Genomic DNA, 24,513 nt, shown 5'->3' on the forward strand with positions numbered 1-24,513 from the left:
TGATTACTGGGGCTCGGGGATTCTTAGGTGAGACAGAGGCAGAAAAAGCTTTCATAAAAGCGTCAAAAAGGGTGAAAATTAACAGGCAATTGTTAAACTTCCCTGAAAAGTGAAGAATACAGACATAACACACATGTTCTGGTTTTCAACATCTATTTCCTTGTTTTATTAATGGCAGTATCAAATGCTTACTAAAAGCCTTTTTTTGTTGGGAAGAAGGTGGGTGGAGGCTGGCCAAATGATGGACACCTTAAAGAAAAACACCAGAGAATGTAAGATGGTGCAGGCTATATCTGGTGGCAATTATCTGAACACATCCCATCTGTGTGGCACTCAAGGGTAGGGGCAAGCTCTTGCTCTCTGGGCAGGCCTCTCACATCTCTTTAATGCATGTTTTAGCAGCCAGAAGCTGTTTTTAATCACCCGTGTGACGCTCGGTGTGTTAAGACACTGAAATTTGTCTTGATTCTGATAGTTCCTGTCATTCAGCAACTGCTGGGTGGCAGCTGGCTGGCATCAGCAGCACAGCCCTGCTGCCCAAAGCAAAGCCCACAGAGTACGGGGATGATCGATCCCAGTGAGGTGCTGTGGGCCTCTCCAGCTGGGGAGTGTCCCCAAGACAGAGATGGGATGTTCATCTGACTGTCACTCCTTGATGATGAGGAGTTTTGTGACTACAGCAGATGAACCTCTTCCCACTTTGTGAAGTCCTTTGTATTGCAAGTGCCAGTCCCCAACACACCAGCTAGTTTCCCTTGGTGTGTGAAAGGGGACAGTGCATGGAGCTGTCCTTTGATTGAGAAAAGTGAGAGCTTTTTTCCTGAGAAAGGGTACAATACGTGTGGACATCATATGGACCCATGACATGTCCTGGACACCACCACTGTGTAAGGAGTTGTGGAAGGTGGTAAGGAAGCCATCCACCCACACTAAGGTGCCCATCCACAGCCTTGCACTTCCCCCCAGCAGCAAAGGAGTGGGGAGCAGGATGTCTGCTGAAATAATGGCATTTGCAGAGTTTAGGGACCCGACTTAGGACCTCTCCTGGATCAGCAGTCTGCCCTGGTCATCAAAAACCAGACTGCTGGGCAGCGATGTGGTCAGGTAAACCCACCTGTGTAGGAGAAGCTGTTCAGTGCCAGACCTCTCACTGACTTTGCTAGAAAGGCAATTCTTGCTGTCTATTTTGCACTTGAACTTCTGTACCAAGAGGGGTATCTTCCAGGATCTACTGCAAAATAACTTTCCAGAAATGACCCAGTAACTGAAAATCCATTCCTGTATTCTGACAACTTCAGTGTGTTGCCAGCGCACAATTTTGCTGCCACCAGTTGCTTAAGGCAGTTCTGCCCAGCACTGTTGAAAAGGAAAACATTCACTGTGCCCTGGGGGAAATGAAGCGTGGAAGTCCCGTTATCACTGACAGAAGTTTTGCCTCTAATTCCCCATCTGCTCTTCTGAATGTTAACCTACAATATTGGCACATAAGCTTAAATGATAAGTAGGGATTCTAAACGGAAAGCAACAAAATATTAGTCAGATAGGCTGGTTGTGTCTGCAAAAATGTGTTGTGGGCACTCATGTTTCAAGAGAGGGAAATTATAGGACAAAATAATGTTGTTATATTATGTTGATTGAGGGAAAATGCTAGCCCAGAATAGGACAAAGTAATGGGTCAAAATCAGACTTTTTTTAAATTATCTTTAATCCATATGGAATCCTGCACTGCTCCTCCTTCCTATTCTTGTTATTTGTGTTTAGCAGCCGAGTAAAATAGTGCGCGAGGCAAGAAATCTGAGAAGAGAGTAATAATGTGATGCATTATCCATTTATCTTGGTTAAATGAAAGTTTAGCCCAAGTACTAAGCCAAGTAATCATGATTAGGGAGAGAAAAAGACATTCACCTCCTTTGAAACTCAATACTCTTCAACAGTAATAGCACTGCAGTGACATTGTTGAAAGATGGATGCTTGTTGTAATTAATATAGATTATTACCTTATGAGGAATGCAAGTGTCTGTGCCTGCTCCTACCATTGTTTTCATTTCTAGACCAGTTATGAGACAAAAATACATTGGGTTTTTTTTTCATGGCCATGGCCCCTTCACTGTTTGGAGTGCTCCTCTGGCCTCAGAGGACTGCAGAGATTTTGTTCTCTTTGTTGGTTCAAAACTGCGTAGAGGGAGTATGTACAGTGTTCTCTCTTACAGAGACTTTGCTTTTGTTCTTTTTCATTATCTTTTTTCCTGACTCTTAAGAAAAATTGGTTTTATGCTAAAAAGTTTATACAAGAACACATCTATAAAGAAATTCACAAGCTCTCAAGTTATTGATTTTCTAAGGAGGCTAAATCATGCACTGAACTCATCCACAAAGCAGGTGATTTAGTGCTTACGCTGATTTTTGACCTAATGGACTGGTGCAGCATTTTACTAAGCCCAGCTTATCAGCCTTGTCTCAGTAGTCATTTGACTCATTGACTCCACCAGATTTCCTATCCACTTCATACCACTACTGTGGATTTCATTACTACCTTTCTGCAACATGCAGCTGATCCTACTGTCTCTTGTGTGTGTAACATCACTATTGTCTTTCATCTTGTGTTCCCTGTCTTTCTAATCCTCTGTCTTTTTATAACCCACTTACTTAATCTCTAACTTTCTCCCGGACTTGCTCATCAGGCTGGATTTGATTTGTGCCCTACCTATGAACAAATCCATTAGAAATGCTTCCTTCTTCTTACGCTGGAAACTGTTCTCTAGGTCATGCACCTTCCCTGTCAGAATTAGGATTTTGCATTGTTTTTCCAACCAGGAAGTAGGTTTCTACTTGGAGATTCTTACCAGTGGGCAAAGCAAACAGGGAGCTCCACAGAGCACATGCATGAGTTCAGAGGTCCATGGAGATGTAGCCATATTGTACCCAACTTAGATTCAGGAGCCAATAGGAGGCTGCCTCTACAGAATTGCATTTTTAAACAATAAGGGCACTTAAAATATTCAATTCTGTGAAAATGACATTAAATTTATGCATGAAAAAAATATTTCCAGTGCTTTTCTACAGCACTCGGGCACAAAATTTTATTTTGTGAATTTGACATGACAATTGATCATATTCAACTAAGAGGACTGCAGGTGAAGTCTGTGTCCTGGAAGGATGAGGAGCCACCGTAGAGTGTTTATGCTGCAAAATTTACCCCTTTGTAATAGGACAAAGAGGAAAGATGCTCATGAGAGCCAAACTGTGTGTTTGCTTTTACCACAGAGGTGCTTATTTCACAGCTCCGTGCCTTGACTGTATTGGAGGATGGAGCTATTGTATACGTCTTTCCCCATCAAGCCCATTCCTTAGTTTTGAGGGAGGCAATTAATCTCTACCCAGTGTCTGTCATAACCGGATTTCTGAGCTGATGTGGTCAGCACTATTCACAAGCTGTTTGTAGACATCCCTCTGCATTCAGAGGTCCTCCAGCAGATCCAAGAGGCTGGTCATGAGGGAAGCAAGAATTCCAGGCAGCTGAAGACCCAAGCTCACGCTCCTCTCATTCCTCCCATCTGGCAATCTCAGACATTTAGACCTTAACTAACTGTTCTTTGCATATGCCAGCAGGTTTAATACATTGACAGCCAGGGAAACTCAACCAGCATGTAGTTAAATAACTTGCTTGAGCTGCCAGGTCACACTGGCAGGGCTGATCCAGCACTCCTGGTCCTCTTCCCTGGTCACTGTTTTGGATGAAATTTTTTCCTAACTTACCTGTAAAACCCACTGCAAAAGCAGTTGCCTGCAATGGCAAAGTAGCTTTACACCAATACCCAAAGCAGGAAGCCAACCTGCTTACTGGGGGAGCAGTGTGGGCTGGTAGCCTTGAGCACTGGTCTGAACCAGGTATGAAGCCAGTGAAGAGCTTGTGCAAATTGTCTCCTTGCTCTGCACCTCAGTGTCACACCTGCACTTTTGCAATAATAACAGACATCTCTGGGTAATGGTCTTTAGTAAGATGTGACATGTGAAACCTCAGCAGTGGTCTAGTATTCATGCTGACTGCCCACCCGTTAGCAGTGCATGCTTTCGGCCAGCTGCAGTCTGCTAGCTCCTTGTAAAAATTAACAAGCAGACTAAATGCAGACTGATGTATTTTGCCACAGAAAATAAAGTCAAACAACAGCTAAAATTGAGGAGGGGAGGGGGGAAAGGGGAGCAGAGAAGGCAAACCGAAGGCAAACCAAAGGCAACATAAGAGTTGTATTTATTTTTTAATCCCATCTCTTTTAGTGTCTGTGATGAGCGCTGTAACTAAAGGAATCTAACTGAATTAGAATTTCAATATGTCCTGAGCAGATTGGAGCTGTTTCCATTCATAAGCAGCACGTCCCAGCTGTAATTGCCTGCTTGCTTATCCACACAGCTCTTTACAGCTAATCCAAATGTGGACTCAAAAATAAATAGTGCCAGAGCATTCACTTCCCGCTGGGCAGTAGTTTTAGCTCGCCTCTGCCTTTGCTTTGTTCCGGCTGGTGCTCTCGATGGCACAGGGACTGACTCAAAGGAGATAAAAGATGATTGACCCACTCAAGGAATTAGGTGGGAGAAAAAACGCTCCTGTTGTATCTGCCCTGCCTGTTTGTGCTTTTCCTCTGGGTGCTGCTTTGCGTCTGTTTATCTTTCTGTGCCCTTACCACTCTCCCCAGCCACATCTCTCATGTGATCTGCTTCTCCTTTGTGGCTTCCCTAAGGGCTGCTGGTGTCCCCCCTGTCTCCAGCAGCACATCACCCTTCCCCTCCGTGTGCTCCCACCTGCAAACACACCATCAGGGTTTTAAGCACTGCTTTCCTGAAATGAAACACTCTCTTCAGGGATATTTAAAAGCCATGTACTTCTCAGATCAGGTCTTCTCTGGAGAGGTGTAAAGCTGAGGCACAGCTGCACAAAGCTGGAGCTGGAGGGAATGTCACCATGGATGGGACTTGGCACTTCCCCAAAGCAAGGCTCTGTCTTTGCTCTCTGACATGGGAATCTGTATGTGTCTTGGCTCTCCTCCCTCCTCTCTGGGTAGAAGGTGGTTGTCCACCATCTTTTAGGCTATTTTCTCCACTACATCCACCACAGACTGCCTGGTAGACTTTGGCCTAGTCCCAGCAACCTATGTGCCTCTGTTCATCACCTGTAAAATAGTGGTGCCAACACCCTGTTTCTTCAGTTTGGGTGTAAATCTCAGGGTCCTGAGATGACAGTGGTGCAGGGACATATGGGTCGAGTCAGAAGCCACTTCACTTCAGCATAGTCAGAGGTGTTCAGCTCCCACTGTGCAACCAATTATTCTTAAAAATAGTATTTTTAGTATTCAAATGAGCATCCTTTAAGATCTGGTCAAGTGGGTACACACAAAATCTCAGCTGTGGAGAAGGTCATTCCCATATGTGATGGTCACATCAAAGAGACTGACTTCAGTGTGAAGCTAGAACTGGAAACATCTCCCAGCCCTGGGAGTGGAGGAGCAATGCAGCAGTGAGCCTCCACTTCATCTCCTTTATCTCACCCTCTCAGTATTTCCCACTGGGTTTATCATGGCATGATCACGAGACACAGAGCATCTTTGCTGCCACCCATATGCTCTTAGCCAGCCAGTCTGGTCCAGGGCCATATAGCTCTTCTGGTGCAGCACAGCACCCAAGGTGATATATCCCTCTGCAATTACAGAGAATTGTGCTAATATTTAAAGGAGAGCATCAAGTGAGATAGTGCAGCACTTTCACTGCCTTTATTCTCACCTCCAGGATCCTTCCTTATCATTGTAATGCTACCTGGTCTTTGGCAGAGCGGATCTCCCCATCAAACTCTCTTGGCTTAGCTGTCTAGGGGCATGTTGCAGGTGGGTCACCCAGCACTTGCCACTGCCGCACACCCTCCCAAAGTCAGCCCATTTTACAGGCAGAGTGTGTCCTTCTCTGAAGCCAGAGAGCAGCTGAGATGATGAATATAGTGCTTGTCCAATGTGTCACTTGCTACGTAAATTCAAATTCAGCGCAGAAAGCTAAAAATGTTTGCAGAGTCTTGACAGGCAAAGGGGACAATTATCCTCAGCTGTTCCTCACAAACGTTGATCCCTGGTGACTGCAATGTGCCAAGAGAGGCATTGCCTCGTGCCTGGATTGCAAACTCACCAGCACCAAAACACGAAGAGGGTAATAAGGGCTGGCTCTTCACTAGAAGCTCTGCTACCTGGAGATGGCCTGAAAGTGTCCTCTGCCAGGTACAGTGATGGGACTAGCACATCCTTGTACAGATGAGGAAGCTGAGGCCATAGTGTCAGACTTCTCCAAGGTGGCCAGAAGGTCACCAAAGATGAGAGATAGGGGGTCTCTTGCTTGCAATGACAGGTAGTACCTCCCTCCTTTGTAGCTGTCTGGGGACACTGGAATTTCTTCAAAACGTTGTTGTTTCAATCAACTAAATCAGAATAATTAAAACTAACACAGTGTAGCGAAGGTGAGTGAAACAGGTCATCATGGGGATAGTAATGTATGGGAAGAGACACTGGAAAAAAATAGAAAAGAAGAAGTGGAGAAGGAAGTTAAAAACATCAGGAAGAGTAAGACTGTAACATCTACAGCCTGAAGTGCTGTGTGGGCTACTTAGACTTGTACTAGGAAAGCAGCTTTCGGGAAAGGGGAAGCCTAAGGATGAAAAACATCATTAAATGGCAAGGCTTGAAAGTTTTTTCAAAACACAGAAAGCCAGCACTGGAGAAAAAACATCACGAGATGGAAACCTGGAAGATTCAGATGTTACTTTGTAATATTTAATTTTGAAGTGTGAACACATTGCATGTTGTTGTGTAACAAAAAGGTATAGATACCTCAGCCTTTCTGAACATCTCTGTTGCTCCAGTATATACTGGGGAGAGGGAATTAATAATTGTAAAGGATGACTTGAAGTTAAAAGAAATTTTGCCTTTGAAAACAAACGCAAATGCTCCTGTGTTCCGCTCACAGCTAAGCTGCATCCCCATGTGATGTGAGGGCTTCAGTTGTCACTGGCAGCCCCGTTCTCCTCCTTTGACATGGAGTGTCCTAGACATGCCTGTGCAATGGGAGCCCAGCAAGACTGCCCTGGGTCCAGAGTGTTTCCCTCATTCAACTCAAAACCTAGATGGAAATCTCAGCTCTGAGCTCTGGGGAGATTTAGGAGAAGGGCCAGAAATAGAGGTGAATTCATTAATGAAGCATCATTAGCCACCAGTTTTCCTAAACTCTTGTCAGTATATTAACACCAGCTGCCCATTGTCCATTTTCCCTTTGCCATAATGAGGAACCCCAAATTCAAGGTCATCTGCCAGTTGGATTAGTCAGTTAGTACAGCTGGAGCTCCTGAGATGCTCCAATGAGAACGGTTATTTATGTCACTCTGTCCTGCATCGTGCCCATTAGCTTGTGGTACAGCAAAGTCCGGTCACAAGGCAGAAATACACCATTTGATTTTGCTGTTGCTGCTTCACAATTTAGTGTTGCTGCTGCCAGAGCGTTAAATGTTCCCTAAGTGGTAACTGTCTTCTACTAATGCAGATGCATTTCTTTTATGAGTCAGCTTATTGCTGTTCTTCTTGGTCCATGCTTGCTGTTCATCTGTAACGGCTGCAGACAAGTGGGATTAGGTCAAGCAGATACTGTGCTCAGATGGAGACCTGCAGAGAAAACAGATATTTTGACTACACAAGAAACACTGCCCTCTGAATTGTGTCAGAACAGGGGAATTGCCAGCTAGGTGTTCACCTGGTTTGTGGTTTGCATCTTCAAAGCTAGTGTATGAGACCTCCCTTGGTATATGTGTATTGGGGCTTTCAGGTCACACCACGGCCACAGTGGGTCTCGCTCAGATACCCCAGGCAGACACCTGCTCAGTTTTTACCACCCAGTTGGGTTTCTCCTCACCCTCTCCATGGTGTGGCTCTGCTTCCATCCACCCCTTTAAGTTGCTGTGGACTGTACTAGGGAGTTAGACATTTCAGGCATTGGTTTTAGTCCTGGGTCCAGCTCTTACATTCTTTCAATACTAGGACTAGAAAATTCCCCTGGATCATCTCCTGAATCAGACAGGAGCATCTTAATATAGTAGTTACCGCCACCACTCTACCCAGGAAACTCTCCCATGCACTAAGGCACCTGGATGCCAGGCTACCCAGCAGTCAGCTTACACTTTACATCAGAAATTCAACATGCCATTGTATTTATTCTCCCATTCTTCACCACACAATATTTATCCCTGTTTTCTGGCTCAGCAAAGCCATAGAAAAACTTACTATCATCAGACATAGGCATGGGTAAGATCTGTTGTGGCATAAAGTCTAACTGTCCATATTCAATAAATTCACCTTGAAGTGAACCACCGTCCCCTTGCAGGTTGGCTTTGATGCCTGGTTTCAGCCTCTTCCTTTTCCCATGGGTGATGGTGGGTGGAACCACCCCCAAAAAATTCTCTCCACCCATGAGAGAGACCAAACGTCTCCCACCACTCAGCAGCAGCCATTCTGTCTGTCCAAGAGCTGCCACAGACTGCTGTGTTGTGGCACAGGGAGAGGTTAACATGTGGTCTAGCAGGAAAACTTCAGGGCTAATGGGGAACTGCCTCGGGGTTCAAATGAATCCTCTGGCTGGGAAATATTGGGATGAAGCATCCAGAGCACTTGATAGCATGGACAGTGCAGGACATGTGTGTATTCAGACAAAGCTTAAGAGGTCAGTGATTATATCTTTAGGTGTATATTTAGCTTTTGTTGGCTTTTGATAACTCAGGGTGTCTTTTATGAGGCAAAATTAATGCAAGTGCATCTCCTTTTACAGTAGCCACATTGTCCAGGAAGTAAAATGCCATAAGGAGAGCAAAGCTCATTAATTTGGTGCCATAAATGGTTCTTCAAGGTCTCGGAAACCCTATGATTAACATAAACATAGACAGAGGCAATTACAAATAAACACACATATAAACCCCAGCTTTCCATCTAAAAATGTGGTCTGCAATATCCCTCTTTGGCTGTTCACAAATGTGGTAACCTAGAGGTAAGGGACATTTCATACTAATCATGACATAAACCAAAGCCTGAGGAAGGAAAGCAGCCAACCCAGGGTGAAAGTGAGGACAACAAAGCACTTAATGTAGTTCCCAAGGTATCAGCTAAGGGATTTTCAGATTCACCCTCAGAATTACATCTTTTTTTGAGCAATTTCAAGCAAACGCTGCCCCAGCATATTTTCTTCACACTGCAGTCCTCTCTCAGGTGGTTGCTGTTGGGTGGACATGTTGATGGGGCAGAGTTGTTCTAATCTTATAAGAACTATCTCAGGTCTTCATCCTGAAATGGCTGAACAAGTAGAAACCTTGTCAGGTTTTCTAGTGAGTTCCATAAAATTCACCAGAAGATAATGCTCAAGAGGAGGACGAGAACAGGGGAAGATGGGAGGAATGGGTCAGCCCTGGGCAGATCCACTGTGTCAACATCATGGGTCCTTAGAGCTGTTCCTTGGCCAGCGCAGAGCAGTGAAGTGCCTTGAGCACAGGTGTACATGTAATCGTAGGAGGTTGTACACTTTTTACTCTGCGTTTCTCTCTTAAACATTTGTTCAGAATAGACCCAAACGTGAAGAACGAGGTGTGTCTTGTAAAAACCAAAGCTTGGCCTCCTTGCCTGTCTCTGTGTCAACCATGCCAAGAGACAACTGTGTTGATGCCACAATAATGAAGGAGATAATGACATTCAGGTAAAGTCGAGCAGAAAGCCCAGAGTCCAGCCCAGCACCCTGACTCTACCAAAACTCACATCAAGTACAGCACTTTGCTGGTAACCTGCCCTATAGGAATATCCTCTACAGACTCCTGATAGTCAAAAAGCAGCTCAAAACACCTCTTCTAAACTGTTTTTAACAGGTATTGTCATGACTTTAGGTGCTCCATCTGTTCAAGCAATAGCCCAATCCACTTTTACTCTAAATGCTAGGCTGACATCCTGCAGTAGTGAGTTTCACAGGCTGATTACTTGTTGCATGATAAAAATACATTGCCAACAGCTGACTCAGAGAAGCAGTGGGCAAATAAAAATTAATGCTACTTGTTTTCTCAGAAAAAGAGAGAGGAGACACTGAAGGAATGGGCTTCACAGTCCTGCCTTGGGATTAACTCAGGGGAGGAGAAAGGCATGAAAATTTGCTAACTGACCCAGTGGGGCAGGACATGGTCGTGTAGGTCGTAACCATTCTAGGTTATGAGTCCTCCAAAGGCGGGTCTTGGGGAGTTACTGTTCTGCAAAAGGCTCTTACCTTACAGCTAAACCCTACCTAAATGAACCATGGACTTTAGTTGCTTACATCTGACCTCTGGAGTGGCTGCTGTGATGTCACCAGTGTTACAATTTTACACAAAATTAGGTGTGCAATTGTGTGTTAAATAGTGATGGTTAGCTTGGATTGACCAACTAATGAAGCAGGCAGCATTAATGCTATCACATATGGACTGCTCCAGGGCACTGGCAATAGAAGAGAGTCTGAAATCACTCTGGTGGGAAGAGACACACCTCTTTTGCTCCTCTGGCATCTCCTCAGTGGGACAGACCCCTCTCACTCAGCTCTCGCCCCAACAGTGCTCCTGCAATTTGCTCTGGAGCTTGAAAATCTGCCTCCCTGCCCAGGCAGTCCTGTCCAGGTGTCCCTGTAGACTCAGACAGGTGGCAGAAGCTGCTGATCGCCTCTAATGTGTGCCCAAGTTTTGCTTAATTAAGAACAGATTCTCTAATAGCATTCATCACCATCTCTTGATGGCTCTGGGACCACTCAGGCTGTGGCAGCAGCACCAGCAGCTCATGTGTGACATCCTAAAGGGTGAAGTGGCAAATATATAATTTTATTTTCCAGCATTAAGGGACTCAGCCTGGGACAGGTCTCAGTCCAATATCTGATATGACCTCTAGGTCCTTGGATAGTTGCTCTGAACCCTTCTGCATTGCTTGATGCAGAAACAGCAGATTGTTCGGTACAGGCTTGGCAGTTGCTGTTGTGCAGTCTGAGGGAGTGTGGGTGCAATCTTACATACCAGGGTGAGGATTAGACCCAAGGTCCTGCAACCCAAATTTCTGGCCAATATCACTATAAAAACACTTTTTAGTCAGTGGCTATATTGATTAAGTCCTGGTAGATGTTATTTCACCTTCTAAACTACAGTTATTTCAGGGACGAAATGCCTTATCTTATTGTTTGTTGCCCAATACTTAACTACAGTGGTTGTAAGGAAAGAAGACTCTTTTTTGGATCTCAGAGCTGCAGTGATGACCACAGAGTCAGGGAAAAGGCTGGAGGAGTTTCGCCTCCATCTACCTCTCTTCTTTTGGACAGCCTTCTTGTCCAACTTACAGCACAAAAGCTTTGTCAAATATTATCATGTCTTATTTCAAGCAAGGTCCCTGCCTGCAAGCCCCCAGCCAGCAACTCTGAGCATGGCAGCAGGATCCCAGCAGGGAGGAGATGACGGAGGTACTAGTTTGGCTAGTCTGCCCAGTCAGCTGCCCAACCAGAGTATGAGTTTGGCGTGGGTCTGCATCATGGACCTTGTGGTGGGGCTCTGGGCTGACTCCAGATGAAGAGTCCAGTCCCTTGACACCCATCAGCCTGTCTGTGTACAGATGAATTTTGGCTCCTGTCCATGTCAGTCTTCCCCTGAAGCCACCTTTATGGGATTTAAGTATTGTCCCAGGTTCATCACTGTGTAAATATTGAAATTAGTCCTTTGCCTGATTATATCGATAGTGACATTACAGACTTTTTCAGACGAGGAGCACTGAGGAATTCATGTGTCTTCTCTGCTGACAGCATCAACAGTCAGGTTTATTTTTCAGTAAGTTAAGAATGGCCCACAGAGTGTGCAAAACTTTGGTATTAAAGTATTTGGTATCTGGAATATTTCTTTTTTTTTCTTAAGCCTTTCTCTGAATGCAGTAAAAGCACAAAGTGCTGTGCCATGAAATAATGCAAAATACAGTTCTCACCAGGAAGGGCCTCACGAAAACCAGGAACAGATTAGGAGGAGCTACAAGGGGAGCTGTAGCCCCACTAGCAGGTCCAATACAAGATATGCTTCCAGCCTGGCAATGAAGTTACCATCTGGAAAGATGGTTGTTTACATTTAGTTGATCTAAGGTAACCCAAATCTGCTAGGAATTACATAGACATAGTGAATGTGCCTTGAATCAGAGCAAGAGAGCAGCAACACTTCTTGAGATCCTTTTAACTCTGTATTTCTGATTCTGTGAGATCTAACTGAAGTACAGGGTTCAAATTCAGTCCCTAAAATGAAACCCCTCAGACACTTACCCTCTTCAGAAGACCCTGAGAGCCTGAAAGAAGGCAACAGGTCTCATACCCTGCTGTGAAATAAAGAAGCTCCTGTCCAGGAATCTAACTCATCTGGCCAATTGGCCTTGGGACAGTAAGTTCTCTGTAGGAAAAGACATATTTGTCACATCAGTTACATTTCCACAAAGTGCTGCATTTACATCTCATACTTGTGCTTCATTCAAACATCCTCTTTGAGAGTCTCACCTTACTAAGAGCTGCAGTACAATGAAAAAACAGTAATGAACATGTATGTATTTAAACAATAGCCACTGTGTCTCCAAAAAATACTGCATAAGAACATTGGATGCAGCTATTACCTTTTCTTAAACTACCGATGATTTCTTGTCCATGGTGCAAATCCTTTGCAAATCCCTTGCAGCGTGGAGTATAGCTAAGCCTGATTAGCCAGGATCACATTTTACCAGTGGGGCTAATGAGATTTATCCTTCATTCCCACATGTTGATCTGTCATCCCCATTAATTTACATCTCACCCTGAGTTAACAAAGGTCTATCTTCAGAGTACATTGGGCACAGCCACAGGGGATTTGACACACTGGATATGATGTGGTCTGCCACATTGGATGGGCAGTGATAAAAATTATCCCTCTTCCCTCAGGTCCTTCCATCGTCCCACTGCAGCGAGCAAAGCCAACACTGGGCAACCCTCTAAAATGTTTATTTGGACCAGTGGCCGGAGTTCTACATCTTACAGACATGATGAGAAAAGGTAAACGACATCTACACTGATTGTCTCTTAAGAGTTTGAATCTTTAGGAGTGTGGCCTGTAGCTTCTCTTCAGTGGCAGCACTAGAGAAGTAGGAGGGATGCAAAGGGTGTCCACCCCTTGCCTCTCATCCCCCCGGCTACTGCTCCACCGACAACAGAACCAGCCGATGAGTGCCAGGGTTAATATGTCAAGCCAAAACAGAGCGGAGGGACAATGTCAGAGCCAAAGTCTTCCTTGTTCCCAGGACATCAACAGCACACCGTGATCATCTCCGAGGTCAGCACACGCACATTGCACATTTAAAAGCACACTAATCCCCAGCCACAGGTTTCAGTCCCAGATACAACCCCTGTGAAACTTTTAGGCCATTTACAGGTATCCTGCTTTCAGCCATCGGCCCACACCACTCCTGTAACCCCCTCCAGACAACACACACACAGTGCCTCCTCTCCCCCAGCCAGATCATTGACCTACATAAATTTTACACATCTGGATGATGCATCCAGCTGTCAGAGACATTTCCATTTTATATGTATGCGTGTGTGAGAATGAGTGTGTGCACAATACATTGCACAATAGCTGGGGGCTTGAAAGTGACCTGGTAGCCCACCAGCCCACACAAGTGGTGTTGCCAGAGTGAACAGGCTGAAGGAGACAGAGAAATAAGAGAGTTGCTGGATCTCTCAGGGGAGCAGGGAATTACACAGAAGAGAAGGAAAGGGAAGGAGAGGTTTTAAGTCCGCAGACAAAGGCAGAACTCAGTTGGGAATGAAAGAAGTTGAATATCACTGATGGAAGAACAATTGTCAGTAACGCTCAGACTCATCCCTCCAAAATCTCTCTCCTTTGTAGTGAGATTTGCTGGACAGCTTGTCTTGTCACAACCGGACACATTTCCCTTTCTTTTCTTTCCTTTCCCACTTCCCTCCTTTGCCTCCTCTCCTTCAGTTCCCCTTGCAGTCACTATTAAATATAAACACCAAAAAAAATCAGACTCCGGTGAAACGAAAACAGAGGTCAATGTATCTACAGCGCCAATTAACAAAAGACACTCTTCAGTTATTCTAATGAGACATCACTGCTTGCATCTGCTTGAGAAAATGCATTCATGAGTTCAGGTGACTCTGAGTTGCTTTGGAGAATTGCCCTATTTGCTGAACTTTTCTGCAAAGGCTGCATAGGTGTTCAGCTCTTTTGATAATCCAATCCCAAACAGATATTTTGAAGCCACAGAGACCAGCTTGGCAACAAGTTTCCATGGACTTTCAGTTGGAGCTGGTTATCTAATGTACTCCTGCAAGTCTCCTCTTTAATTAAATTTTCCCCAGGCTAATGTTCTTCTGCATTAAAACACTGTCATGGACAGAACGGTCCAAGGTTAGACACTTGGAGGAGATATCTGCCCACACGTTGGGCTGACTGGAAGCCACGTGCTCCTGATTAGCATGGCCTGCAATTCACACCATGCCTTTCAGTGGGACTTATTAACTTGGGCTGAGTGCTGTACTAAACAGGGCTTACCAGTGTCTGGTCAGCTTAAACCCTGGGCAGAGCTCACCCCTGCCTGCAGAAATAGGAAGATAGGGAGCAGTATCTGTACTTACACACCAACCGTAGTAATTTCAGGTGGCTTTTCAAGCCTTTGGGTGGGTTTATTCCCCAGATGGTCCCGTAGAGCTGTACAGAAGGAATTGTTAATACCCTGTGAGTGATTAATAAAACATGGGAGGGAAAAGGAAGAAGAGAAAATGGAAATAGGAGAGTGCTGACCACAGCCTCAGGACTTCAGAAGAGAGGTGTGAACACAGAGCAAGTGTTGCTGATGGAAGAAACTCATCTGCCAGCGTCTGGCAGTGATTTTAACACATGTAAGGTCACCAGCAGCATCACTATATCAAACAGGCAGTGCATTTTAGAGAAATTACTTCCCCTAAATGACCCTTTCCTAGGAATTTTTGTTCTTTAAACTTCAGACACTAAGATTGCCATGTGGAGCAGCAAACTTGTCACCTAACCCATGCTACAATCACAGACTTCTGAGGGATTGCACTGTAATAATAACCTGTGCAGCAATGGGTCACTTGCTGTGAAGGAATCACTTTCTTCTCAGTGGAAGGTATCTCTCAGGCATCTCTTTTTGTAGGATCAGGCCCAAAATGTATCTATTTTATTGTTGTTTTAGACAACCACAGTTCCCCAACTTCTACTTGTTATGCTTCGTAAACCTAGTCAAGCCTTCATTCTTCCTCAGCTGTCAGTTAAGCTTTCCACAACGTTGTAAGCTCGGAAAACCAAAGCACTGGTTTGGTTTGGTTCAGTTTGGTGGGGAAGAGGGAGGAAACTGAGTAAAGGAAATCTGTTCATATCGATAGGAATCCTGGTACAACCACAGTGAGACTTTTGTGAGAGCTCCAGAGAGATTTTCTGTTGCCATAACTCTAATAACAAAGACTAATGCAGCTAAATATATATACCCTGTTAAGAAAAATGTAAAGAAATTCGCTTCTGAGCAGAAAAGTCCCTGAATATTGGGAATTCTGCAGGTAAGATACAGGAGAGTTTTTTGACCCTTGCTTTCAAGGATTTCTGATATCAGTAAACACCTCAACATAAGGTAGTTTGTGTGACATCTGCATAACAACTGCGATATCAGAAAAGTGAATGTGAATTCAAAGTCACACTGAATAATTCAGGCAGGCAAGTATCCCCATCTGAAAAGCCCCATGACCACACAGTGCCAGAGGAGGCAATGTCTCCCTCAGTGCCACATCATGGTCCTTTTGCAAGGGAAGGAATTTGAGGGTAGGTAATTTGTTTGGGGTTTTGTTGTGGGGTTTTTGTTTTTTTTTTTTAAGTTATTGCAGGTGCCTGGTTAAATTTCCAGTGAGTAAACTTGACACCCTTTGCAGAGGTCCTAGATCTATCCACTTTGGAACAAAATAAGAACTATTGTACTGGGTCAGAAGAAGCATTACTTTAGCCTCTCCTGCTCTACATGGCAGAGCCCAGTTGCAACTTCTTTGCATACAGGACCATTCCTAATACATGCCAAAAAAATTAATGACATCCTCAGAACTGTGGAGCAGTCCTGTGACAGCAGAGCACAGAGCAAGTTGGTATGCCTCACCCTTCACATAAGCAAGTACTAAAAGGTCACGTACCTCATAATGACAAATAAAGGTCTTGGCTGCAGCAAATATGGGCAACTTTACAAAAGATGTAGAACTTTTTTATTAAGGCTGGTAGGCTCAGACAGGCCTTGTAACTGTAACTCTCCCTGTCTGTCTTTTGTTCAGGCTAACATAACCTGGGCTTCTAATTTCATCACACAGGTCCTCCCTAAGCTTTCCTCTGGAGATCACATAAGGAGCTGCTGACCACATTGCAGAGGGATCCCCGCACTGCTGCTGTTTAGAGAGATATGGAGAGGGAAATCTCTGTTCTGTCCCCAGCGGGCACGGTCACGGCCGAGATTTCCTCTCTGGCAGCTGAGCCTCTGTAGAGAGCCAGCCCATATCCTCTGAGCAGTTTGGCAAAAAAAACCCACAAAAAACCACGGAGATTTAGCAGTGGAGAACTTCAGTTTGGAAATAATCAAGGGAGCAAAGACTGTCTGTCCTTGGAGTCTTGCTTTCTATTAAATATCTTTGCACAGTGCAGAGGAATCCCCTGTTCTGACAGGTGGGACTTCTTTAAAAACAGCCCCCCTCAGTGTCATATCTGGGGAGATACCACAGGTAATCACAAGTATTAGATGGAGTCACCTAGATGAGTAGTGTCTGGGATGCAGTGATCTGTACTTAAACACACCACAGCAGTCAGCTAATTGTGGCTGTGCAGCCCTGGGATCCAAAATCAGCCAGCTAAGCACGGCACTCTTCCAGCTCACCAAGCAGAAAGAGGTCCCTGGGCTGTGCCAAAAGTTCACACGTACAGAAAATCCCCCCCACCGAGAAGCACACACACGTGTGCAGGCCACCACTGCCACTCCAGCTAAATATTCTGCACAACGTATCATGTCCCCCAAAACCAGGGCTCTCAGGGGCAAAAAATGTGAAGTCTGGTAATAGCGGATGTTCCCATATCATATGGAGAAAATTGGCACCTCCTTGGTGCAGGCATGAGCAGAGAGGAGGAGGAGGGATGGTTACTCAGGGTGTCTCCTGGGCTGCATCAGGACCAGTGCGTCACAGGCTGGCACATGCCACTCCACCGCACACCTTGGCACGTGTCACCAGGCTGACTACTGCCAGGGATTCAGGAGAAAAAAAGCCCTCAGTAAGGTGCACCAGACTACCACTTTTCTGTCATTTGGGCCTTTGAATAACAAATATTTACAAAAGAGCAACTGAACAACTGGTCCAAACATGACCCCTGAGGCAGAGCTCTAGCTTTATCTACTATGGCAGGCGAGCGTGGGAGATCCGCCTGGCAGGCAGTCACTGCACACCGTCCCCCTTGCCAGTCACCTCCAGATAGATAATTTCTACAACATACCCTTCAGTCCATCCTTTTTTTTTTAACCTCTCATTGCACGTTTCTTGGCTCAAGGCCATATGGGAAGTGTTTGTAACCATTCTTAATTAGCTATTTGTTTTTAAATTGTCCATTTGTATCCTTTTTATGCCCTAGCTGCTCTGATGACACTAGTGAGCGATTGCACTGTGTCTGTTTTATGTCTATGCGCTGACATAAGTTATGCTGTGTGATCGGTTAATGTGCTGGAACTGCATGACAATCTCTGCCTTCCTGCCTGCTTCCATTTGGGAGCAATGCAAATCCTAATAGCAGCTCTCAGAGTTAAATACAGTTTGATAAATAATAATAGAAAAGTAACATTAGATTATTACTCTACATTACTTCTTTGAAGGCAGTTGCATCTGCCAGTTCACAATATATTTTTTCTCCCCAATACCAGAGAAAATTTTGACAGGCTGAATTACCATTTCATTTCTGACTAGGAAAACATTGACAAGATTTAAAGGATGGTTTTGAAGAGAAACCATGGACATCTAAATATGTAAATCACACTTCAATGAAGAAACCTCAAGGGGTCTTAGGTATGGGAGACTATTAACTGCAGAACCATCTAAGCAAGATTTTTGCTATAAAACCACATACCATATGTGCTTTTCCTGACTATGACTCATCATCTAAATAAAAATTCAATTCCAGTTTTGGGGATTTTATGATTAAACCTATTTTCTTGTTTCTGCTGTGCTTATGTACGATTTTACATCTGTCTTAACTCTATTTCTTTGTCCCTATTAGTGAATGTAAGTTACGTGGTTGGTCTAACACAATGCTTTTCTCCAAGGTTGAGTGAAACATGGTGGTTTCAGCTTAAATGAGTGGTGGGTTTGCTAGAGCCCAAAGTGATGTTGATGTTGCTCACCTGCCATTTTGCAGACAGTAGAAGAGGAACTTCTTCCACGTGTACAACTATGTCCATGTTATGGTGGTGCCAGGGCTCAGAGGTGTGCAGTTCACATGCTTCGGGTGCTGCCTGGATGATTCAAAAGAACCGTAACAGAAAACACAGGAGATTTTGACCAGCCTCAGGTCTGTAAGTACATTTTAAACCCACAAAGTTTGAGTGTGTTTGAAATGTACTCAAATATTTCCTTCTTCGCCATTGTGTCCTCATGACCCATTGAATCATCAAAGGCTCAGAGATGAAAGAAGGACTTACAGTTAGAAAATGCAAAGGACTCTCTGCTGAAGGGGGAATGGTTTGTTGTATCTTCTTTTTTTTAATCCCAGAACAAATAGCTCTGGTGGATAATTTTCTGTGAGGGTTTTCACTGTAATGAGTAACTGGGCTTCCAGAAAGCTGTTTTATAAATAAAGTAAATAAGCTCCCAATCAAAAAACCCACAGAAATCAATTGCAAAATCCCCATAGTGTTTCATGAGCTTTGAGTCACACTCAGGAAAATTACCCAAACCACTAGCCTGTAGAGAATTAAAAAAGAACATGGTCCTTTCAGATAATTTTAGTGACGTCTTTCTTCAGATTATTTTCTACATATGGTAACATAAGACCTGTTATCATATTCAACTGAAGAAAAGACACCTCATATACCTAAACACCTTCTAGTGGCCTAAGACAGCATTGACAGGTCAAATTCACCTATGGTATAATTCAATTGAGCCAATGAAGCTGTATCAAAGGAGGATTTACTGAGCTGGCACAAGTGTCTAATCTTTATATTTGCTATAAGAGGTTTTTACCTTTTCAGAAATGGCTGTAATTTATTTTGGAGATGAATAAGTTTCCACCAGGTCAGAGTGAATCCGATGAAAAAGGACACCTGAGGACCCTTAGGCCTTTCTCTCCCACGAGATGGGTATGGAGGTGGAACTACCCACTCTGTAGAGGCTTCATTGATTAAATATGAACTTTACATAAGAATGTATTATTTTCAACCTCAGAAATATTTACCAAAAAATCAGGGATCACGATCTACTGGACAAAAGGAAAACAGTCACAGCTCTAAAAGCCGGAGAAGACCGAGCCATACTCCTCGGGCTGGCCATGATGGTGTGCTCTATCATGATGTACTTTCTCCTGGGAATCACCCTGCTGCGGTCTTACATGCAAAGGTAATTTCATGATGGTTACCCTGATCTCACACTCTGCTTCAGCTGACTTCATGTGGCTTATTCTTCTGACTCTTTTTATTAAAGTTTTATAATTTTTTCTTTGGTCAACATAGGCTTGATTCTGCACTTCCTTACCCCAGTATAAATTAAGCATAACTACAGTGAAAGCAAGTTGAATAATACAAGCCGAAGTGAGGGAAGAATTAGATACCTCTTTGACAAAATCTTGATCCATAGGCTTTAGACTTGCCACAGTCTAACACCATTCTAATACCCATATCAGCTGGTCGACAGCCTGCTGAACCCTGTAAGCCTCTCAGGGGCTGCTGCTGAAAAGCCCAAACTCAGAAGAAAACAGCAAAAATATTTACCAGCATCAACAAACAACACACTTTCAGATGAAGAATGGAGAATTAATTTGGGAAAGAAATCAAGCTGCTTTGTAGCACGTAGTTTTCCATGTAGGTTATTTTCATTTTAACAAGTGAAATCCTCCTGAAATATAATAATTTGCTGAAAGTGAAAGATCATCTTTCATCATTACTGCACTGCACTAAATTTTTCTCAGGCCTTCTCTGGCTTCCTTCTCTGCCACAGAGCAGAAAGTTTGGCCTGTGATTCATTAGCAGCATTTGAAATCAGTTTTCAAGCACCAGCCCTATTTAAAATCCAGCCCAGACTGTAATAAGACTGTCAGCAATGTTTTTTCTGCCCTGATCAGTGGGGTTAGAAGAATGAAAAATGTATAACTGGGGATCAAATTATTAGTCTGTCATGCCCAAAACCACCACGAGGCAGTGTTGAACACCTGGCACATTTTGGCTTATGCACCACAGGCTGCTTCTTTAGCCGTGTATAGTGAGTGCCTACAGTCAACTGATAGGAACATTCTCAATTATATTGGTGCACCTGCAGGAAAATATTCCTTCTTGACCCTGCAACGATAAGGAAAAAGTAGCAATGCCTGAGGATGAACTGTACTGATTTGCAGCATCTTATTTGTGCGATAAAGGTATTTGTCCCTTTTAAAATCCAGGCAAAGTTTAGATTTTGAAAACAGAGATCAAGACCTGTTAAGTATCCAAGAGCATTTGCTTTTCCAAATTGTTCTCCCACACCTTTCAGCAATATCAGTGTCAATTGCAGAGACTGCTAAGGTCAAAATTGCTCATGCGAAGAAGACGATTTATATTACAAACTACATGAAAAATTGCCAGAAGATATCAAAGCACCTACGAAGTATCAAATGTTCCATCTTCACAAGTCTGTTGTAGGTAGTTGTTACTCTGTTACCCCCATGCATGAATAAAACAGCAGTCGAAAGGTGAAAGGGAGGAGAAGATGACAACCCAGGAGTCTTTGCTGTCACTTCTCTTCACACAGCCAGATCTCCTTAGGGGTTATTCTCCTTTACAGACAGCAATACCCCTCCAACAAAATACTGCCTGGGAGGGGAAAAAAAATCCTTTCACTTGATTTCCCCCCAGAAATCATAGCATAATTTAATATAAATGTAAAACAGAATATACAAGCAGAATTACTGCCAAAGAAAAATACCAAGAGAATTAGCCAGAAATCTTTGATATCGCTTACTGTGTAAAGCCTTTTGTAGGTTTGGCAAGGGGCAAGCAGAGCCTCAGCCCGTTCATGGTGAGGGTCACGACAGCCGTGCTGGGTGTGAGCCGAGGGGCTGAACGGGGCTAAAGGGAAGCCCTGGGGTGAAACCTTCCCCCAGCTTTTCACAGAGCCCTCAGTGTGCCCTTCCCACTGCTCTCATCCCTAAGGAAAATACAGCCATAGATTTTTAAATACATGCAAGAAACCCAAGCGAACATTGCCAGTGCACACCCAGGCTCCATCATTCCAGTTTTAGCCTCTGGTGAGTTGCAGATAAGCTGAAATCCTCCAGAACGATTACAACCACTGACTTAACTTATGGAAAACTAAGCAAGCTGCCACTAGAAAAAGCCTTTCCACAGGTACACCACCACTTGCATGTTACTGTGTCTTCATGAACATGAATATACATACTCTGATAATTTGAAGCTCTCCTCCCAGCCCTCACTTTAAATTGAGCTGGGCTTGGTGGTTAACCATCAAGTCTTGGCCCAGGGTGTCCTGTCATGCAGCACTGTGTGTGTTGTGCTCTACCCAGGGCAGGCTGCTTAGTTTTCTTCTCTGATATCTCTGCTGATTCCCTTTGGTTTCAAATATACCTTCTCCAGGCTAAAAGTTCCAGTTCCCTTTTCATTTATACATAGACATAAATGAATTGGGTATTTTTGTGCCCAAAGCACAAACTTTGGGTACTACAGAATAATACACTGTCTGTGATGTGTGACGTGAGAAAGTCCAGCCTTTGCTCAAAGCCCTGCAACAGACACCATCTCCTACAAGATGCCCCCTGGTATATCCCTGATGATAGCCTGAGCTGCATTTAGTGTTTATTGCCCATTCTCGCCATGCTCTAACATCTCTTTTTTTCCTACTTAGTGTCTGGACAGAAGAGGCTCAGTGCTCGCTTCTCAATGCATCCATCACAGAAACTTTCAACTGCTCATTTAGCTGTGGTCCAGACTGCTGGAAAATCTCTCAGTACCCCTGCCTCCAGGTGTACGTTAATCTCACTTCTTCTGGCCAGAAGCTTCTGCTCTATCACACTGAGGAAACAATGAAAATTAATTCTGAGGTAAGAACACAGAATAAAATTTATTCCTAAATGGGTTTCTGGAGGGATGCTCACCTTGTTATACCCATTCCTCACTTTAAAGCAATATAAGGCTTCCAGCACTTGCTTCACTGGTAAATACAGAGCAGAGAAAGCAGAAATAGGTGCACAAACTGAGCTCACATCTCTGGAGGGGGCAGTTTCTACCTCCATCCCATGCAGGAACTGCAGCTCATCCCACACAGGGTGGTGTCCCCCAGGGGCTGGAGCCTCCCTCGTCCTTTCCAAATACTTTACAGGCGCAGGCTAGCGCTGGTCACTTGTCACATTGATATTCTTGTGGAGCTGTGGACAAGTCACTTCCCACCTGGGTATGGCTCTGCGTGATAGCAAACACCCCTAGCGATGTGCATGGAGCATCCACGGTGGAGGAATAAAAATGGCCTTATTACTGCAGGGCCAGGCAAGGTGACAGGGAGAGACAAGAACCCCATGTCTAACAGCAAACTTGTCTCTGTCTCAATCTCTGGTGACAAACTCTGTGCCCTGAGCATCTCTGCTGAGGCCAGCTGTGCCACTGGAGTCAAGGCACAGCACTTACCGCTGTGGATGGTGTAAAGATGCTGAAAGTTTGCTGAGAAGGGACTGTCAAGATAAAAGCGGCAGTGTAAAAATAAAAGGCCTGGCTTTTGGGCATGTATAAGCTAAGGAGCCAGGTCATCTTTCTTGCACAACTTCTCCAATTCCAGACATTGAACCAAAAAAAAAAAAATACTTTTAACAAATCTGCAGAAGAATTCCTCTCTCTGCTTCAGCAAGTACAAAATCCGGCATAACTCCATCCAGGTGGGATGGAGACAGCTCCTGTCTGGAGGCTATAATGAACGCAGTGGATGCACAGAAGGCATCTCCCCGCAGCCTGCAGCCACAGCTGTGCAGCTGACGCAGTGCTGTGCATCACACCCAGTCAAGCGACTGCCTCCTCGCAGGTGGCTGTTTGCTCCTTCCGTATAGCAAGGCAGGATCGGACTAAGAAATGTCCCTCTCCCCTCCTTTCTTTCTTCGTATCTACAGCAGCTGGGTACCCAAGACTGCAAGCTGCAGTGAGCTGGGACGCTGCTAAGTCATTAGACTTACAAGTGTCAGATTTGCATTAACTACTTAGTTATCCAAGGTCACTGAACCCCAAACTATGGGTGCTTGGCAAAGCGCAGCCTGTGACAGCAGAGCTCCGGTTCAGGCTGCTGACAACATAACCTATTGTGTTTCTATTTATGGCAGCAGTTCAGCAGACCAAATTACTTCTGCATATTAAGATGAAGCGATATTAAAATTAGTCAAAGCACGGCATGGTTGCACTGGGCCGGTTATTGTGCTGGATAATTAGCTTCTGTGGCTGAGAGACAAAGTCCTCTGGATCTGAAGTGTGAAATGGAGAAGAGTGCCCCCATCTTCGCCTCTGGTTTGGCGTCAGTGCAGAAAGGAGGCACTGGCTGTCATGAAGCCTGTGGCAGGGCAGACCCCACTGTCTGCAGGGGCAGAAGCAAAATCCAGTGACACTCATGCCACAATTTGATTAAAACAGATCAGATCAGTCTCTGTGCTCCACTTGGTTCAAATAAATCAAGAGATTCAGCATCAATCTCCACATTCTGTTACCAATGATTTTTGCTTGCTGAAGTGGACTTTGAAATTCTCCCAGATGCCGCCTTCTCTTAATTTAATGTAGGCACAGTTAATACTTCTTCAGCCCAAGGTTGTTTTACAGGTTAAGCTCTGCTCTCAGGAGGATTCCTAGGTTTTCCTGACATGCTGCTGGCTATGTGACCTGAATCCAAACACAGTTTTGAATGGAAGTTTGCAATGTCTATAAAATACCTGGCTTCTTGTGCCTGGCTGAGATTAGCAGAGACTCCAAGCTCAGATCAGTACAACCCATCTCAGCTCCCCGGACAGGCATTCCCTCTCCCCTGGCCAGAGAGCAGCCCCATGCGGTGGGATGAGCAGCCCTGAGCACGGCTGGTTTTGTGATGCTCCAGCTGAGTGCTAGCTGTCTCTCTCCACCTACTCAGGTCTGCATTTCCTATCTTACTCCTTGCCAAATAAACAACAAAAAAAAAGCCATCCCTGGC

General features: G+C 44.5%; 1 protein-coding gene across 7 annotated transcripts in view; it reads left to right on the forward strand.

Annotated features, from left to right (window-relative positions):
• LOC141947229 (calcium-activated potassium channel subunit beta-2) overlaps nt 1–24,513 on the forward strand; it is a 155,312-nt gene that overhangs the window by 124,322 nt on the left and 6,477 nt on the right. For 5 of the 7 annotated variants that reach the window (XM_074878174.1, XM_074878178.1, XM_074878177.1 and 2 more), the window contains 3 exons: nt 12,997–13,107; nt 19,543–19,713; nt 22,207–22,402. In XM_074878174.1, the coding sequence (XP_074734275.1) occupies nt 12,997–13,107; nt 19,543–19,713; nt 22,207–22,402 (478 nt within the window). The remainder of the gene's footprint in view (nt 1–12,996; nt 13,108–19,542; nt 19,714–22,206; nt 22,403–24,513) is intronic. The other 2 variants (XM_074878175.1, XM_074878180.1) reach the window with 2 other exon arrangements.

The sequence above is a fragment of the Strix uralensis genome, chromosome 9, assembly GCF_047716275.1.
Source record: "Strix uralensis isolate ZFMK-TIS-50842 chromosome 9, bStrUra1, whole genome shotgun sequence".
Lineage (NCBI taxonomy): Eukaryota > Metazoa > Chordata > Aves > Strigiformes > Strigidae > Strix > Strix uralensis.